The sequence below is a fragment of the Podarcis gaigeae genome (genome assembly GCF_964106915.1).
Source record: "Podarcis gaigeae genome assembly, chromosome: 15".
Classification (NCBI taxonomy): Eukaryota; Metazoa; Chordata; class Lepidosauria; order Squamata; family Lacertidae; genus Podarcis; species Podarcis gaigeae.
In genome coordinates this window covers 39,685,883-39,704,531 of record NC_139692.1, presented here as the reverse complement: position 1 = coordinate 39,704,531, position 18,649 = coordinate 39,685,883, and the positions used below count along the sequence as shown (strand labels likewise).

At 45.7% G+C, this 18,649-nt stretch overlaps 3 protein-coding genes across 7 annotated transcripts in view; 2 read left to right on the top strand and 1 right to left on the bottom strand.

Annotated features, from left to right (window-relative positions):
* The first annotated feature begins 2,745 nt into the window (after positions 1 to 2,745).
* On the top strand, positions 2,746 to 6,473 carry LOC310832645 (lysophosphatidic acid receptor 1-like). The gene has a single exon (XM_083714790.1). The coding sequence runs from the start codon at positions 4,264 to 4,266 to the stop codon at positions 5,227 to 5,229; it is 966 nt and encodes a 321-aa protein (XP_083570916.1). The 5' UTR covers positions 2,746 to 4,263; the 3' UTR covers positions 5,230 to 6,473.
* A 3,392-nt stretch (positions 6,474 to 9,865) lies between these two features.
* Positions 9,866 to 18,603, top strand: ZNHIT3 (zinc finger HIT-type containing 3). The gene is made up of 6 exons (XM_083714900.1): positions 9,866 to 10,043; positions 11,866 to 11,897; positions 13,022 to 13,108; positions 13,371 to 13,451; positions 14,577 to 14,787; positions 17,694 to 18,603. Exons 1-5 carry the CDS (start codon positions 9,949 to 9,951, stop codon positions 14,765 to 14,767), a joined length of 486 nt encoding a protein of 161 aa, XP_083571026.1. The 5' UTR covers positions 9,866 to 9,948; the 3' UTR covers positions 14,768 to 14,787; positions 17,694 to 18,603.
* Positions 15,266 to 18,649, bottom strand: part of MYO19 (myosin XIX) — a 36,510-nt gene continuing 33,126 nt past the window's right edge. For all 5 annotated transcript variants that reach the window (XR_014558331.1, XM_083714423.1, XM_083714422.1 and 2 more), the window contains 3 exons: positions 17,678 to 17,763; positions 17,209 to 17,517; positions 15,266 to 16,707 (listed from right to left, as the gene is read on the bottom strand). Coding sequence is in view for 4 of the 5 variants with exons in the window: in XM_083714423.1 (XP_083570549.1) it covers positions 16,579 to 16,707; positions 17,209 to 17,517; positions 17,678 to 17,763 (524 nt within the window). In the remaining variant the exon portion in view is untranslated. The remainder of the gene's footprint in view (positions 16,708 to 17,208; positions 17,518 to 17,677; positions 17,764 to 18,649) is intronic.

Genomic DNA, 18,649 nt, shown 5'->3' with positions numbered 1-18,649 from the left:
TTACAGCCTTTCAGATGCTGGCCCATTGACCAACTCCTCTTAACTGAACAGGATATTAGATTGTTCCAAAACAAAAGTGGATTTTTTTGTTGCCTCCCTTCGTATACAAAGGTGGAGCGTGAGCGTGAAGCTTGGAGCAACATTATTGTAACATTGAACTGTGGCTTGGTGCTACGTCTGAAGTAGGATTGGGAATGTAATGACTACGTATTCAGCAGAGAGAAGGGCACCTGGATTCCTTGCAAAAATAGAAAATACTGCATTCAGATAATCTAAACTGATTTAAGGGCCACATTACTCCATTGGAAAGCTGTCGGGGGCCGCATTCCAGTAGGAGGCTGGAGGTTAACACAAGTGCAAGCTCTAAACACTGCAGCCAAGGAATGTGGACAAAAATGCATGTGTACTGTAAAATATGCATGAAAGCTCATAACATTAGTGAAAACAACACACACAAATGTGTTATTTTAGGAGAAATTGCTTTGGAAAATAGTGTCTGTTGAACAAAATTGCCTTACACATTTTTTTATATTAGGAGAAATCCACATTCAAATGCTGGGTAAATTTTAATGAGGACTTTTAAAACCTGCATCGCAACCTGATATGGAAATGGGGAGAACTCAAAACTGGAAAAATGAGAAAGTGAAAGAAACCAACATTGACAGAATCCCTCATCCCCACTTACAGAGAGAATCCCAGTGGGGTTCTCTTAATGTGTTTTCCCTGCCGCGATTCTGCTTGCAATAATCTGAGCAAAGACGCTTCCCTTTGTCATCGTCCCTGATTTGAATCAAAGGATACCAGTCCCTGACCCCCCCCCCATTCTGCATGCCCTTTGACAGAATTACCTGTGTATGTGGCTGTGTATCTACATGGAAAGGTAGTGGCATTTATCTCTGCATGTCCCCCTTAACAAAGAAGTGACCACAATCCTTATCTCAAGGCTCACCTCTCCCAGCTGTAAAACAAAATGTTTTATGGTCTGGGCAGACTGTCCTTTTGCTTATCCAGAGAGATGGAGATAATTCTGGAGAAGGATCCAGTGACATCCCTGGCAATAAACTGCAATTGAAAAGGAAGTGGGAGGTTGGGGGAAATTACTGTATATCCAATGGATCATTTCAGAGGAACAAAGTTTGTGGATGTGAAGTCGAGATAAGAAACAGAGAGGTGTTCTTGGCAAATGGCTTCTATGCACGTAGGCCTTCAAGCTTCTCCCACACTCCTGTCCTTACCATGTGAGTTAAAGCAGGTCAACCTTAGGCGAGTCCTTGAAAGGCAGCTGATTTGTGTCAGGCTCTGGGCTTAATGACCTCAGGTGGCCAGTTCCACAACTCTTCAGCCAGCAAGTACAGCCGTGGGGTGCTGAATGTAGATAAAGTAAATAACATTTATGTTAAAATCTTTGTTCTGATATTATGCTTCCCTTGTGTTTTCATGGGTGGGGGTCCTGTGGCCCTTCAGATATTGCTGGAGTCCCAACTCCCATCAGCCCCAGCCAACTTGGCTGATGGTCAGAGCTGATGGGAACGGGAGTCCTAGAGGGCAACCCAGGTTCACATAACGGAGATCCATGTTTGTTTGTTTTCTTGCCAGTGTGAGGAGCTGGGGAAATGAAACGAAGAAGAAAACACTGATAAACAAAATGTAAATAGAGAATAATGCATTAGTGCAACTAAAAATCACACAGAATCCTCCAGTAGGGCTGCAACTGCAATCCTATACAAATTTCCTGGGAATAAGTATTACTGAACTCAGTGGGTCTTACTTCTGAGAATAGACATTAGAGTGACCACCTAGGCATGCTTTTAAAAAGGAGATATATGTTTGCAATTAGAAGAGAGATGGTTGAGTGCTTCCATTTGAAACAGTGCCCTCTCCTGTCCTAGTGTGGTATGTGCAAACCCACGCTCCCTCTCTCTTATTCTAGGTGGATTTGATGCAATCAAAGTGAAGCTCATGTTTGGAAATTTTGGATTTCTGAAGAGCCCGGAAGATTTGCTTTGCAACTAACAATTCTGGACATTGGCATAGTATCATTCCATCTACTTCTGATGCACAAAGGTATTTGCTATTATAATTATTTGGTCAAAACAGCATCAGCCACACTCAAGAATGGGAGGTATTAGAGCGTATCACAAAAATTTTGGGGCGAAAAGCAATCCTAAGGGGGAATTCCCCACCTCAGTAATAACTCAGTGAGCATGCTCACAGAATATTGACTAACAGGGGAAAATGTGAGAAATTGCATTAAAAAATTGGTGCACTGGGATAAATTTGCATTAAAATGCTAATGAATTTTCATAAAGGCTTTAAAAAACCTGTCATGGAAATGTGGAGAACTGAAATTAGATGTGGAAAAATGAGAAACTGACAGAAACCCAAATTGACAGATTCCTTCATCCTTACGTAGTTCACATAGTTAAGATTCTTAATGCATGCCCTCCAGATCTTGTTGGACTACAAAGCCCATTGTTCTTAATCATCGGAAATACTAGTTGGAGGTGATAGGAATTGAAGTCCAGCAACATCTGCAGGGTGACAGCTTCCTCATCCCTGGCTTCAAGCATTGATTATGACAAAAGTGGACTGTAAGCTACAAAAGCAGCAATCACAATGGATTTGTTGGCACTTAATAGTGCCAAAATACTCCTGTCCATTTCAGCATTCTAAAGTGCTCCAGAAATGTAGAATGACTGGGAAAATGTGCACAATTCTTCCTTCATGGAGATATTATGTGCGCATTAACCGCTTGGCATCGTGCACATCAACTTACATTGTCCCTAACATATATGCACACCTGTCCATCTCACCTGGAATACTGTGGCCAGTTTTGGGGCAATGTCATGGACTGGCTGGACACAGAGGAATGAAGATGGAGCCTTAGGCTGCAGGAAAAGGAACTGGAAAAGGCCTTAGAGAGCAGTGGCAAGGCAGGCACATCCGGTCCCCGCAACTGCCTCATGGGGACAAGTCCTACTGGGAAGGGTTGCTGCGATCGCTAAGCCTGCACTGTTTTGGTTTCTTTGAATAAAGAGTTAACTTCACTGACACCAGTGCTTTCTACTGCGGACCTCCTGATCCTGGTTGCTGATGGGCAGTTTAAGGATATGGACAAGCAGGAACATTTCTCTAGGAAGGAGATAAAAGATAGTGAGAGGCCTGGATGCCAAGTCCTATGGAGAAAGGTTGAGGGAGCTGAGCATGTTTATTTTGGAGAAGAGATGATAAAGAGGCAATAGGACAGCTGTCTTCAAATATCTGGAGAGCTGCTGGGCAGACAATGGAGAAAATTCATTGCTGCAGATGGCAGGATCTGGAACAAACTGCGTCAGTGGGTGGTGACCTCTCCCTTGTTGGAGCTTTCTCAGCAAAGGTTGGAAGACAGATTTCCTGGGACTGGATTAGATAACCTTTGTGGCGACTTCCAACTTTACAATCTTATTCTCTCTTTATCTATCCGCATCAAGCTATCTGCTCTTGGCACTTCTCTTTTATGTATCTAGACATCCAACCATCCATCCATCTCTCTCCCCATCTCTCTCTCTCTCTCTCTCTCTCTCTCTGAAGAGACTGTTTTTGCTTCAAGAGGCTTAATGTTTGGCAGTTAATTAACACAATTCCAGTGTAGGCGTCCAAGATGAGATTCCAGATGGAGAAAACCACACAGAGAGATTACAGGGAGCTTATTAGATGCCTTTGCTACCTAGGACCATCCTAGCAACCTCAGGGTTGGGAGCCATCACCCTGAACCAATAACCAAAATGTTTTGACGCACAGGAGTTAACGTTTAACCCACAACTTGGGTAGTATTCTGAAAAGCAGAAACCTGTTGTGTTCAACCCCCACCCCTTGGAGCCGCAAAGCAGGAGGTCACCCAACTTTCTATCCAGCTTAGGACTTTAGGCTATGGGAAGAAAAAGAGCAATCATTTAAAAGCTTGGGCTGCTGTCATTGGGAGTCACTGGAGCTAGAACCAGGCCTCAAAGAGCTCTGGGAGCAGCTGTCTGATGTGGTGAGTGACCATACCTTGCAATATTTTCTAAGGCAGCATAAGAATCCTCAGTCTCTGGACTGGACCTCCCAGCACCCAGGTTGCCGTTAGCCCCTCCTAGGCAGAAGCAGCGGTACAGGTCTTTGTGTTTAGACTGAGATTTTGCCAGAGCAACAACTAACTAGCTGTGACTCCTGCCTTCGACTCTTGGCTTTGCCTTGCCTGCTCCCCTCTGATCACTTCCTGATTGATTTAACCTGACCCTCACCATGATTAAGCACCAGAGCTGCCTCAATCAGACTACTCATGTTTGGACCAGTGGCCTGGTGCTTTCCTTGGGTGCCCCTCAGCTGACCATCTCCTTAATCTCTGTGCTCTTCAACTCTGCCGTCATCTTTGCCGTAGTGTACTCCAAAGAACTGCGCAAGCCCATCTTCATCCTTTTCTGCAACATGGCCTTCTCCGACCTCTTCACTAGCTCTACAGGCTTCTGGATTGCCCTGTTGTTCATCACCAACCCTCAAAGTACCATCAGTGGGTCCAAGGAACTCCTCACAGCTTATGCCTTCTACACCATGTCAATCCTGGCCACCATCTACAACTTAGTCCTCATTGGGATTGAGCGTTACTTGGCTGTGGCGGAATGCCTGAGGAGAAGATGGCGGCTTGGCAGGAACCAGATCCTGGGCATGGTGCTGGGTGTCTGGGGGCTTAGCTTCTTTTTGGGCTTCCTGCCCCTGATGGGCTGGAATTGCTTGGATAGAGACAATGCCTCTGCCCTTTACAGCCCTCTGTGTATCGACTACCTTATTTTCATCACTATCCCTCACTGTGCAGTGGTTTTGGTCCTTCCTTTCTTCACCTACTGCAACATCATTGGGTTTTTGAGGAAACACAAGATGGCAATGGGTGCCTTGGGGCAAACCCATGCCACCTACAGGCTGGCCGAGATCCAAGTAGCCCGGACAAGCATATTCATCTGGCTGCTGTCTCTGCTGTCTTACACACCTTTCTTTGCTGGCGTTGTCCTGGATATAACCACTCAGCAGTGCCCCAACAATTTCTCCATGGATGTCTACGTCTTCCGAAACCTTACCGCCATCATGATCACCATGAATTCATTGGGGAACCCCATCATCTACACCCTGAAAGTGAAAACTTTGTGGCACAGACTCAGGTTTTTGAAGTCCCCTTCCAGCAACCGCATAGAAGTGCAGGCCATTGGGAAAATGTGACCCTGCTCGGACCAAAGTGAATCCAGTCTTGTACGTTTTCACCCAAACATCTTTAAATGTCCGCAGTGAGCAATCACTGAGAGTTCAGTCCTATGCATGTCTACTCAGAAGTTCAGTGGGATGCATTCCCCAAGGACATGTGTTTAGGATTGCAGCGTAAATCTCTTTATAGGGGCTATGGGTAGTTGGCAGTTGCAGAGATCTGAATTAATGTTTCAGCTCACCAAAGCAAGCCAGCTTCAGCACTGGACAGTTCTCAAGTACAAGGAAGAGTGGGATTTAATTCATCGGCTCTCTCCTATCGACAATAGAATTGTGCTACCTACACTTTGGTAGCATTCAGGAACAGGATCGTGTTGGGTTGAAATTATCTACTGTGAACTAACTTCAGAGTGAGTTATTAGACGGTAGAATTTCGATTAGTGGTTTAAAAGGTTCACACCACCCTCCTTTTGATTAGAATTAACAGCAACATTCCAAACTTCATGCAGTACAGAAAGTTGGGCAGGTGTAAGAGGAGTCTGGGAAACACCAGCTTAATGTAATTATATATACCTATATATTTGGACTGACTAAAATTTTGTTGTTGATTGAAAAAACATATTAAGATAGGATGAAAAATAAATGCTACATCAAATTGTATGTGATGCATGGTGACTTTGGATAATGTGCTTCCTTGTGGAACAATCTGGGGCAGCCTTTGGCAACCTGGTAGCCTCCAGATATTTTGGACTACAACTCCCATTGGCCTCAATCAGCATGGCTATACAGTGCAGGGCTGATGGAAGTTTTAAGTCCAAAACATCTGGAAGACACCAGGCTGGCAAAGGCTTCAGCATGAATAAAACTGAGCTGAGAAACCTCAACCAATATATGTAGCAGAACTGGAAAATCTCATGCAGCAATTCATCTACTAAAAAGAAGACCCCATTGGGTTCAATGGGATTTACTCTCAAGTAGAGCAGCTTTAGAAGGATTTTGTGTGTGTATAAAACCAATGTAACATCAGAGCCAACTGGGAAGGCTTTGCAGTGTTTGCTTTGGCATGACATTAATAAAATGCAATCCTTCCTTTTAGTATCGTTAACCTTTCTCTGAGCAAAGCCAAGCTCACCACATTTAATTTAATTCACTGGTACATCAATGCACAAGAGATAGTGATGTTTCACAATGTTTACAGAGGGCAAACATTAGCATTTTTATGTGGCTTAGCTCCATCATCTGGCCTCAAAGGCAGCCTCAAAGAATACACACATGCACACATATATCCTGGTTTTGGACACATTGGTCACCCAGTTATTTTTCTGACTGCAACTTGTTTATTTCATAAAATTTACATCACTTGGTTGTGAAAAACTGCAAAATAGTTTATAACAAAGAAATAACAATAACATTATCACTAATGTCATCTTATGATGATGATGTAATAGTAGCAGTAGCAATACTTCTGAGTATTATTTATTTATTTACTTACTTACTTTGTCTAGCCAAAACCATTACAAAAGATCAAATATATAAAATAGAATAAAATCCTATTGGCGCCCTCCCTGTGGAACGCCCTCCCACCAGATGTCAAAGAGAACAACAACTACCAGACTTTTAGAAGACATCTGAAGGCAGCCCTGTTTAGGGAAGCTTTTAATGTTGATGTACTACAGTATTTTAATATTTTTTTGGAAGCCGCCCAGGGTGGCTGGGGAAGCCCAGCCAGAAGGGCGGGGTATAAATAATAAAATTATTATTATTATTATTAAAATACATAACACAGTTAAACAAATTATTAAAACCAGACATTCTGTCAGATAATAGTTTGTGCCCCTGAATAATAAAACAATATTGTCTGTAATTATACCCTGCTGTTACTCTTGGTTCATCTAGTCCAGTATTGTCTACTCTGACTGGCAGCAACTCTCCCAAGAGTTCAGAGAGAAGCCTTTCCCCATCAAATAATAATAGTAATAATAATAATTTTTATTTATACCCCGCCCTCCCCAGCCAAGGCCGGGCTCAGAGCAGCTTACAAGCAATAATAAAAACAAGCTGAATGATTACAACTTAAAAACAAAATTAAAATACAACATTAAAATACTGAAACATTAAATTATTAAAATGTAGCCTCATCGCAGGAGGAGAAGGAAAGGAAAAAAGAAAGAGAGGGAGGGAATCAAATTGGCTCCAAGCCAAAGGCCAGGCGGAACAACTCTGTCTTACAGGCCCTGTGGAAAGAAATCAGATCCTGCAGGGCCCTGGTCTCATGAGGCAGAGCGTTCCACCAGGCCGGAGCCAGAGTTGAAAAGGCCCTAGCTCTGGTTGAAGCCAATCTAACTTCCTTAGGGCCCGGGACCACTAGGGTGTTGCTATTTATGGACCTTGAGGCTCTCCGTGGGGCATACCGGGAGAGGCGGTCCCGTAGGTACGAGGGTCCTAGGCTGTGAAGGGCTTTAAAGGTCAAAAGCAGCACCTTAAATCTGACCCTGTACTCTACCGGGAGCCAGTGCAGTTTGAAAAACATTGGGTGAATATGCTCCCATGGCAGAGACCCCATGAGGAGCCTCGCTGCAGCATTATGCACCCTCAGGAGTTTCTGGGTCAGCTTCAAGGGCAGCCCCGCGTAGAGCGAATTACAGTAGTCAAGCCTGGAGATGACCGTCGCATGGATCACTGTGGCCAGGTCGGGGCGGGAAAGGTAAGGGACCAACTGCTTGATGCGGCGAAGGTGGAAAAATGTTGCCTTGGCTGTTGCTGTAACTTGCGCCTCCATGGAAAGGGAGGCGTCAAGGATTACACCCAAACTCTTAACGGAAGGCAATGGCACTAATTGGGCCCCCGCAAGAGAAGGGAGTTGGTCCCTCATCCCCATGCCATCCCGACCCAGCCATAGGACCTCTGTCTTCGAAGGATTTAGTTTCAGTCGGCTCCCACGAAACCATCCAGCCACAGCTTCCAAGCATCTGGTCAGTGTGTTCGGGGCCGAGTCAGTGTGGCCATCCATCAGCAGATAGAGCTGAGTGTCATCAGCATATTGGTGACAGCCCAGCCCAAAGCTCTGGATAATCTGGGCAAGGGGGCGCATAAAGATGTTAAAAAGCATCGGGGAGAGAATTGCGCCCTGCGGCACTCCACACACTAAGGAATGGCGTGGCGACGTTTCCCTCCCTAGTGCCACCCTCTGTCCCCGACCAGAGATAAAAGAGCACAGCCAGTTTACGGGCTATGCCCTGTATCCCCACGTCTTCGAGGTGGTGGTCCAGAAGATCAATTACCTGCTCAATTGAAAAAAATTCCTTCCAGTAGCACCTTAAAGACCAACTAAGTTAGTTCTTGGTATGAGCTTTCGTGTGCATGCACACTTCTTCAGATACACTTCAGTGATACACTGAAGTGTATCTGAAGAAGTGTGCATGCACACGAAAGCTCATACCAAGAACTAACTTAGTTGGTCTTTAAGGTGCAGTGTATCTGAAGAAGTGTGCATGCACACGAAAGCTCATACCAAGAACTAACTTAGTTGGTCTTTAAGGTGCTACTGGAAGGAATTTTTTTGTTTTGACTATGGCAGACCAACACGGCTACCTATCTGTAACTGCTCAATTGAATTAGAGAATTTCTGCGTATGTTTGGCACAAGCTTGGCTACAAAGAGTTGCCAGGACGAGGCATTTACAGTGCTTGCCAACCTTCTTAGTGACTCCATCTCAAAGGTGTGTGGAATTTGCCCCTTAGCCCTTCTCTTCTCTTGAAGAAATCCTGCAAAACAGCGGAGGTACAGGATCAGCGGGTTTTTTTCCTTCTGCAAGATGGGCTACCTTCCCACTCTTGGTCTAGTGTCCACTCAATCCACCGGAGCCTCTCTTCGCAAGCAGGAGAAGTCCCTAACTCCCCAAGGGTTTGAGACCCATTGGCTCCCCTCACCTGGTTTAGCCGGCCAGGGTGTGTCTGCTGTCACATGCAGACAGCTTCTAGGAGCCACACGTGAGAGCCAAGTACAGGGTGGGGACCAAAGATGCACAGACGACCCCAGGAGAAGCACTGACGTATAAGACCTTAAGTTTTATTATTACACTACCAGAGGTACTACCTCTCCCCTAACCCCCCATACAGCCCAATACCGTTAGTCCTATTATTATTATTACTGCTACTGCTACCATTACTAGACATCTGAAGGCAGCCCTGTTTAGGGAAGCTTTTAATGTTTGATGTATAACTGTATTTTAATATTTGGTTGGAAGCTGCCCAGAGTGGCTGGGGAAGCCCAGCCAGATGGACGGGGTATAAATATATTATTGTTGTTGTTGTTGTTATACTAAGATTTAACAACAACGGTATACGATTATTATTTATTACTTCTACCACTACTACGATTTACAGCAACCACCGCACCAATCCACAGCACGCACGCACACACACACAGGGGATGGGGGTTACAAACTGAAAGGCAGCAAGAATCCCCCAAAGAACAGCTTAAAAACAATGCAAGAGAGAGAGGAAATCATTCTCTCTCCCGCCTGCACTGGGGCTTAACCAGAGCGTGCAACACAGGACTGCTTAGCCATTGCAATCGAGCGCGATCCTGTTTCGAATGGATGCAGGAGCAGGAGGCGCGGCCTATCGATGGGCTCGGCCGCTCTGCTGGCCCGACCTGGCCCCAGATCCCCGCCGGCCAGGAAGGAGACGCACGTGGGAGTTTTTCCCCAGCTGAGATCGAGCAGCAGCGCCCGCCATGCAAGGTCCCGGCGGCTCCCGTGTGTGCGTCGTGTGCGGGGAAGGCGGGCGGGGCGGCGCCAAGTACCGCTGTCCGGGCTGTTGGGAGAGATAGTAAGTAGCGGCCGGTGCAAGCAGCGCCCCCCCCGGAGCCCTTTGGTGGGCTCCGGTTATTTAGGGTCGGAAGGCACTCTGTGTGTGCTCAGAGGTGGCTCTGCGGGACTGTGTCTGTGTTCAGAGGCGCGGCTCGGGGTGGGGAGCTCAATTTTTGTCGCAAAAGTGTGTACAGTATGGGGTTACAGCCCCGAGGGTGAAAGAGATCCTGTGTTCGCTTGGGTGTGTGGGCAGTTACCCCCCAATGGTGGTTTAAAGTGTTGAACGAGGCCCTGGGAGCCCAGGGTTCAAATCCCCACTTAGCAATGAAACTCCCTTGGGATCACATCCACAATTTTAAATGCATAACTTCCCCCATCCGACCCGGAAGAATTACTAGCTCATTGTTGATTGAGCTAATGTGCAGTTCTTACTCAAAATCAATCCCTAAGGCAAATAAAAAGTAAGTGAATAGCAAAGGTGAGAAATATCTGTTCCATAATTAAAGAAGTGGAATTCCGTTACACTTCTGGCCCCCTCGTGTAAAAAAAAAGGCAAGTAAGAGGTGACACAATAGTCATTTATAAAATTATGCATGACATGCAGAAAGTGGCTGGAGAAATCCCCCCCCCCTTTCATAACACTAGAGCTTGTGGATGGTCAGGGTAGCTGAATGTTGGAAGAGTCAGGGCAGATACTGCAATGGCCATCATCTTGGGTGGCTTTAAAAGAGGATTGAACAAATTCATGGAGGATGAGGCTATTCATGGTGATGGAAAGTTACCAAAGTGATGTACAATAAAATAAGCATAAAATATCAATGATGACAAACTAAAGCCACTGAAACTGTTTCTGCCATTATGCAGAGAAGTTACAGCTGAGAAATACCGTATTTTTCGCCCTATAGGACACACTTTTCCCCCTCCAGAAATGAAGGGGAAATGTGTGTGCGTCCTATGGGGCGAATGCAGGCTTTCGCTGAAGCCTGGAGAGCGAGAGGGGTCGGTGCGCACCGACCCCTCTCGCTCTCCAAGCTTCAGGAAGCTATCCGCAAGCCTTGGGAGCCCGCGGGAGTTCCTGCCGGGCTCCCAAGGCTTGCGGATAGCAGCCTGTTCTGGGGGCTGGGGTCGGGGGAAGCTCGGGCTTCCCCCGCCCCAGCCTCGCGCCTGGGGGGAAAAAATAATTTCTCCCCCTTTATTCCCCCCCAAAAAAAAACTAGGTGCGCCCTATAGGGCGAAAAATACGGCAGTTTATATATAAAGCAGGAGACCGTTTTTGTGGTCCTTCTCACTGCCCATTATGCACTGACTTGCTGTTATACCATGAAGGAGTTGCAAATGTTTGGTTTTAACACACAGTTATCTTACTGTTGTTGATGTTGCAAAATTTTCAGGAGTAGCCAACACGGTGCACTCCAGACGTTGCAGACTTCAACTCCCATCATCCCTGTTTTGCCATGGGAATCCAAAACATCCAGAAGGCACCAAGCTGGCCACTCCTGCATATCGTATCCTTTTATGTAGCATAAACCAATTTTTGAGGAAGGGCAATCTCTATAAATAATGAGTTGTGTTTTGTGCAGCTGTAATATAAGGAGCCTTTGTGGTGTGATAATGGTGTCAAGCTTAAGACTTGGGAGACCTGGGTTCAAATCCCCCCTCAGCCATGAAGCTCACTGGGTGACTTTGGGCAGGTTACACTTTTTTCATCCTGATCTATCTCACAGGTTTGTTGTGAGGATAAAATGGTGGGAGGGGAGAGAAACACCATATAGCCTGGCCTTGAACTCCTTGGATAGAAATAAATGTCTCCACTTAAAAAACACTTCTCTTTGTTGTTGCAGTTGTTCAGTGTCCTGCTGCAAGAAACATAAAGGTAGGATTTTATATATATATATATATATATTAATAATGAATGGCTTGCTTGAGTACAGTGGTACCTCGAGTTACAAATGCCTCAGGTTACAAATGCTTCAGGTTACAAACTATGCTAACCTGGCAGAGTCACCTCGAGTTGAGAACTTTGCCCCAGGATGAGAACGGAAATCGTGTACCAGCGGCGCAACAGCAGCAGGAGGCCCCATTAGCGAAAACATGCCTCTAGTTAAGAACAGTTTTAGGTTAAGAACAGATCTCTGGAACAAGTTAGGTTCGTAACTAGAGGTACCACTGTAATTTGCTCTGCAAGGGTGCGTTTATAGTGCACTTTTGTGATGTACCATACTTCTTGACAGATGGCCACTTTTTTTGGTCACAACAATCAGTCAGGCGACGAAGGGCTGCGAGGAGTTTTAGAATTTCTTCTAATTCTAACGTTCAGGCTGTGAGTGCCGTTGCATTTTTAGCCAAAATGGCCTCCCCCGTGCACAAGAAAAGTGGTGGAGGACTTAAAAGCCTGAGGTTTTCAGAAATAACAATAATATCCCAAAACCTTAGTTTGGGTGGTGGTGATGAAATAGTTAGAGCCTAGGGAATTTGAAGGTGCTGCCAGAAGAGAGGTCACTATTGCCTCTAATCACCGGCAAATCTGGAATTATACTTGATAATCTGATGACATTTGTTATTTTAACCCATGTGCAACTGTACAGTGGTACCTTGGGTTACATACACTTCAGGTTACATATGCTTCAGGTTACAAACTCCACTAATTCAGAAATATTACCTCAGGTTAAGAACTTTGCTTCAGGATGAGAACAGCATGGCGGCAGCGGGAAGCCCCATTAGCTAAAGTGGTGCTTCAGGTTAAGAACAGTTTCAGGTTAAGAAGCGACCTCCGGAACGAATTAAGTACTTAACCTGAGGTACCACTGTACTCATTCTATTGTTTTCCATATTTAATTTTTTGTCTGTTGTTATAATTGTTCTCTCTGTTTTATATATATTATAAAATGGCGGGGCGGGGAAAATATATGGTGGGGGCAATCTTAACCAAAAAGAATGGCCTCAGCCCCTCGCTTCCCTTGGCTTGGGTGTAATGAGATGTGTTTGGCATTTGAACAGAACAATGTGCACCCAAAGCAGAGCCGCCATGTCCGCAGCCTACAAGTCAAGAAACTTCCCAAAGGACGGCATCCATGAACAATGAAGGTATGTGCACCCTTTCCAGCTCGCTTGCGAAAACAAACAGGCTTTTAATTGGCATTGATAGTTGGGGGTTCATACTGAGAGAAGAGAAACAGTTGAGTCAGAGCATCATAAGGACCCTTCTGGATCAGACTAAAGTTTCTTCTAGGCCAGTATCCTGTTTTCCCACTGTGGCTGAGTGGCAGGTTACAAAGGCACCATAGCCTGATTGGGTACCAGCCCTGGTGCCTTTGCTGGCACTACTTTATTCCTGCTTTTTTCTCAGGACGTTCTTGGTCAGTGGATGACATTTTGACAGAAGATGATGAGGACGATAAGGTGCCCCTGCAGAAACTTCGGCTCTTGGGTAAGTTTTCCAGTGGGAAATATTGTTAACTTTTCCTGTAAAACAGGGATAGGGGAGCTTGTGGCTCTCCTGCTGCTTTTGGACTACAACACCCATCATCCTAACCACCTGCTTGCTGTGGCTGATGGGAGTGGCAGTCCCAGTGGCCATTTGGAAGGTGGCCATTTGGTTATTCCTACTATAAAGAAATTCCTATGTGTGACTTGAAGCAATTGGTTCTTACATGAACAGATGACCCTGAGACTGTTATTTTATAGGTAGGGGGACATCACTGCTTTAAGAATCCATTGTCTGATTTCATGCCCAAAGTTGCTGAATAGCCCAGATGCTGTTGTCTATCTGTCCTTGACTGTGGGTGGGTGGGACTGATGAGACTTGGGACCACAGCTCCCCCCAGAAGCCTTTGCCCAGTATTTTCTGCTAAAATAAAATAAGAATACATTGAAAGTACAGATAAAAAAACAATCAAAATTACAAGGCTTAAGAGCAGCACAAAAGGTTATTTTTTTAAATAAACAGTGCAGATAATATAGAAAAATGAAAGCAACAAGGCACATCATGAAAACTAAATGATGCAGTTTGTTGGGGGAAGAGTTTGTATACCTGAATTTGACAAATTAGAAATGAAATCCCACCAAACAGCATAGAAATGTTCTGTATCTTAGGGATTAGTAATTTGCATGTCGTTTCCTCCGCAATAGCCAAATTCCACATATGGGGGGGGGGGCAGGGTGAAAAGTTTAAGTACTATAGTGTCTCCACTTTCTGGACCAAATAAGGCAATCTTGTTTGCTCCTGACAATGGCTCTTCAGGGTCTTGGGGCAGAAAGTGGTTTTCCCCATCATCTCTTACCTTAGAGATGGGGAACCTTTGGACCTCCAGAAGTGTCTGACCGTTGGCCCTTGCTGGCTGTGGCTGATGGGAGGCCTAAGAACAACAGGATGGGTTCTCAGGCCCTGTGTTACTTTCATCTGGAGATGCCAGGGACTGAACCTGGGGCTTTCTGGATGCAAAGCCAGCACTCTACCCACTGAGCTCCAGTCCTTCTCCAAAGGATGGGCAACCGTCACCAATGATCTTCCCACCCTCCTTCTTGGAGTCATCTCCCTCTTTTTCCGAAACAGGGGAATCTGAAGAACTCAAAGGCCTCCTCCTCAACCCCCACCTCGGCCAGCTGCTTCTCACTGTCGACCAGGCCAAAGACAAGAGTGCCGTCCTGAAGACATACATGCAGGAGCCCCTCTTTGTGGAGTTTGCAGACTGTTGCCTGAGGATTGTCGAGCCTCCCGAGAAGGAGAACACACGCCCAGAGTGATTTTTGTGTGTGCAGAGCAGGTAGACGATGCTCCTCTCTGGATGGGGAAGCTTGTTATTTGCAAGGCTGGAGGAAGGGCTTCTCTTGTGGCTAACCCTTGGAGTACCATAAGCTGTAATTCCTAGCCCTCTTTCCTAGGGAGGGCACACCATTCCCCTAGTAACTATGGGCCCTAGATTTGGGGGGAAATTAAGTGTTTGCACACACTGCCTTTTCTGTGTTCCAAAAGTAGCCTCTCCACCACCTTTGATTAACTTCAGGCTGTAAAGAGAGTTCAGGTTTGGAACAGGAGCAAGAGCCAAGTTTCCCACTGCCCTTGCAATTGCATCTTGATCTTACATTGGATGGGAATCAGATGCAATTGCATCTAAAGTTACTTTGCCCTGTTGATTTCAGTGAGACTTCCTTGGGTTGAACCTTTCCCCAGGTTTTGCTCCCATTAGTTCTGGGGCCATTGACAGAAGAGAAGCAGGCTGGAGAAACAAACACAGCAACTTATTTCATAATCATGGACGTTTTTATTGAGTCTTGATTTGTAGAAAATGGCCTGTAAGTACGAAACTGATCCCTGTGTCTAATCCTAAGGAGTGTACTTATACACTGAAATCTTATCTTCCTGTCTGAGCACTATTTGGAATTCTGCTTACTGAAATTTTGAAATGACTGAGCCCATAAACTTAGTCTTGCCCACCTGGTGTTCACCAGATGTTTTGGATTGCAGAAGCCCATCTGCCCTAGCCAGCATAGCTACATGCCAGCTGGGGTGAATGGGAGCTGTGGTCCAATATAGTTGGAGAGAACCCAGTTGGCAAAGGCTGCAATTTTTTAAAAAAAGTCCCAAAGCAACAGTGGGTTTGTTTCCCTCTCCTGAGAGAACAACCACCCTTTATTACAATAAAGAAAGTTTAAAAACATTGTTTAAAACAGACCTTTTCACAATACTTTAAAAAAGTTACCTTTGGTTTATAACTCAAGACAGTAGTTCACAATGTGATTTTCCTGAGGTATGGACTTGAATTCTAAACCCCAGTGGGTTTAGAGATTTTGCTTCCAACTCCTGATTATATAAATTGGAGTAAGATAACTGACATTTAAACTAATCTGGTGAATAAGTTACTCACATGCCATTCTAATTTTATTTTTACTGGACAGGAAGCTAGTAGCCTACACAGCTGCAGAGGAGGAAATACTGGCTAGTAAAAAATAAAAAAAATTAAAGCTTTTGCTTAAGCAGGCTTGTGGTAGGATCAGGGAGGTGAATTCCACCTCCACAAGTCTGCTGAGGAAACTGCTTCATTTCCTCGGTGGCTAGAATGGCCCTGAGGGTTGGGCAAATGAGGGTTGCCAGTCTGCTTGCTCGCCTGCATGGAATTCCAGATCACCTGTGGTGACCAGGCAAGGTGCTAAATGCAAGGCTGGGTGAAGTGAAGTCTCTCTCTTTGGCAGGTGTTGGTGTAAGCTGCTCAGCTTTTGTGCATGGACACAAGGCCCCCTTGGTCCCCAGAGAAGTGTGTGTATGAGGTACAGCTTGTCCTCCTGTATTTTGAAAGGATGGATAGAACATATATTTCGCAGAGAAATTGTGTGATAGGATCTCCCCCTGACATCATATGTGTATAGTGCTTGCAGTAATGGGGAGGTGTTTCTTCCCCAGAGAATTGCCCTGTGACCTTCCACCAAGAGATGCCCATTTTTGAGGAAACGGTATCCTAAATGCAGTGGGAGAGATGCAGCTTGATGAAGGTTCTTGTTGAGTGAGAAAGCATAAAAAGTGCAGTAAATAGTATATAAAAGCATGTAGAAGTCAGTTTTCAAGCTGAAAGGAGCTTGCAGTTGTCAAGGAGAATCTGGTTGAAGCCGGTCATGGTGCAGTTGTGGGTGTGCGGCCTGGTGTCTGCGTAAAGCAGCGGAGATTTCCTGCAGTGGAACTTGATCGAGCCCTAGGAAGAGAAATGGGTTACCTTGGTGAGCCATGTCCAGGCAGCATGCGCAACACTGAACGAGGCGGACCAATGGTCTGACTCTGAATAAGGCAGCTTTCTATGTGGCTGGACTCCCAACTTCCATCAGCCGTGGGCAGCATGGCCAGTGGTTAGAGATGATGTGATATGTAGTCCAGCAACATATACATTGCAGGGGGTTAAGACTAGATTCTCAGGGTTCCACCCAACCCTACAATTGTATCGGGAGGGACACAGGTTTTCTACCCCCCTGCCTTCTTTATAGAAAAGGATGAGCCTTTGATGTTTCAGGGCAGAGTTTGGCGGCAGGCTTCAGAGTGCTTTTTTATTTTTACATACGTTTTGGGGTTTTCGAACTGGCACTGACTCTGAAAGAATTCTGTCCACCTCCCTTCCACTTAAAGCAACTATGCAACATGGGAGACAGTAACCAACCAGTTTTTTTTGGGGGGAGGGGGGTGTTAGTCGCATGGTCCTTACCTGTGGGAGGGCTCTGATAGAGGTGACCCCTTGCGTGCGCTGCTTGGTCTGTGCCTTGTGATGGTTGTTCTGCTGCAGCACTTGGAGGCAGGCCAGGAGGGCGAGGTCTCTCTGAAAAGCACCCAGTGTCACCGGGCCACTTGAAAGGACCAGCCCAAGAGGCCAGAACTGGATTGCTGCATTTAGGGGGCATGGTTTTTCCAACTTGCTATGGGTCTCGCTCAATGAAACCATTGCCCTAAGGCTGGAGGAGAGGGGGCTGCCTTCTAAGTCATCCAACTCCTCTGCGGCCAGGACATCCATCTTGGCCTACGGAAAGACAGAAAGTATTTAAAACTTTTTTTGGGGGGGTGGGAGCAGAGATTCTCAGAAAGCAGAAATCTTTGTTGGTGCTATTTTTTTCTGTTGTGTAACTGCAGCCTCATTTCCAGCTTTCCAACAAGCTGCTGGGAATAATTTGATCTCTTACCTTCCATTTTTTCCAGGTCCGTTTTATAACCCTGACAGCTTTCCGTAGCCTCTGGAAATGTTTCCTGGCCAACCACGAGCGAACAGCTGAGAAAGAAAGACATTGCATTAAGGGAGTGTAAGGAACAGGAGGAAAGGACCTGATACAAGTGTCCATGCAGCCTAGTATCGTCTGCTCTGACTGTCCAGGGCTCCATCCCACCCCTTGCTACCTGATCCTTCCAAATGGAGATTGAACCTGCAGCCTTCTACATGCAAAGCAAGTGCTCTCCCACTGAGCTGAGTCCCCTCTCTAAAATGTACATAGAAAGCCTTCTACCCAGTCAGACTGTTTGTCCACCTATCTAACCTAGGGGTGGAGAACCGTAGGCCTGGGGTCTGAATACAGCCCTCTAGGTCTCTCTTCTCTCCTCAGGTCACACATTCGCTCCCTAGACTGCACCCCCTCACCAGGCTGCTTGCCTGGCTCCTCCTTAAGGCTTTTTGCCTGGCTGGGATGTGTCCTTGAAATCTGACCATACCGCTTTTGCTGGTCTGGCCGGAGGATGGAGTGTTAGAAGTGTATGCATTCACAAAGCCCAGAACAAGGTAGGTCCAGGGCACCTTGGAGACCTCCTGAACCTTTCTATCCCAGCTCGATCACAGAGATAATCTGCAGGAGCTTAGTTGGTCATTTCCCTCATCTGACAACATCAAGAAACCCAAGTTTTTAGTGTCATTGGCCCAGCCCTGTGGAACACTCTGCCAACAGAGATTCAGCCAAGCACCTTCTGGGCCAGCTTTTAAACGCCTGCTGAAAACTTTTGCCAGGCTTGTGCAGGCAATTAAGAAGACCTCTTTGATTTTGTGTATAATTGTTGCAAACCATTCTTTTGTGCTTTTTATGAACATCTGTATATGAATATTTTTTAAAAATATGAAATAGCACAGTGCCATAGTAAAATTTGCCTTTAATGCTGAGGGCATGTGGCCC

What these genes read in the sequence shown, in the direction of transcription:
- ZNHIT3 (XM_083714900.1), top strand. Translation starts at nt 9,949, where the DNA reads ATGCAAGGTCCCGGCGGCTCCCGTGTGTGCGTCGTGTGCGGGGAAGGC. An exon ending in GGCATCCATGAACAATGAAG is followed by an intron (nt 13,109 to 13,370) that starts GTATGTGCACCC and finishes CTTTTTTCTCAG; the next exon opens with GACGTTCTTGGTCAGTGGAT. An exon ending in GCAGAAACTTCGGCTCTTGG is followed by an intron (nt 13,452 to 14,576) that starts GTAAGTTTTCCA and finishes TTTCCGAAACAG; the next exon opens with GGGAATCTGAAGAACTCAAA.
- LOC310832645 (XM_083714790.1), top strand. Translation starts at nt 4,264, where the DNA reads ATGATTAAGCACCAGAGCTGCCTCAATCAGACTACTCATGTTTGGACC.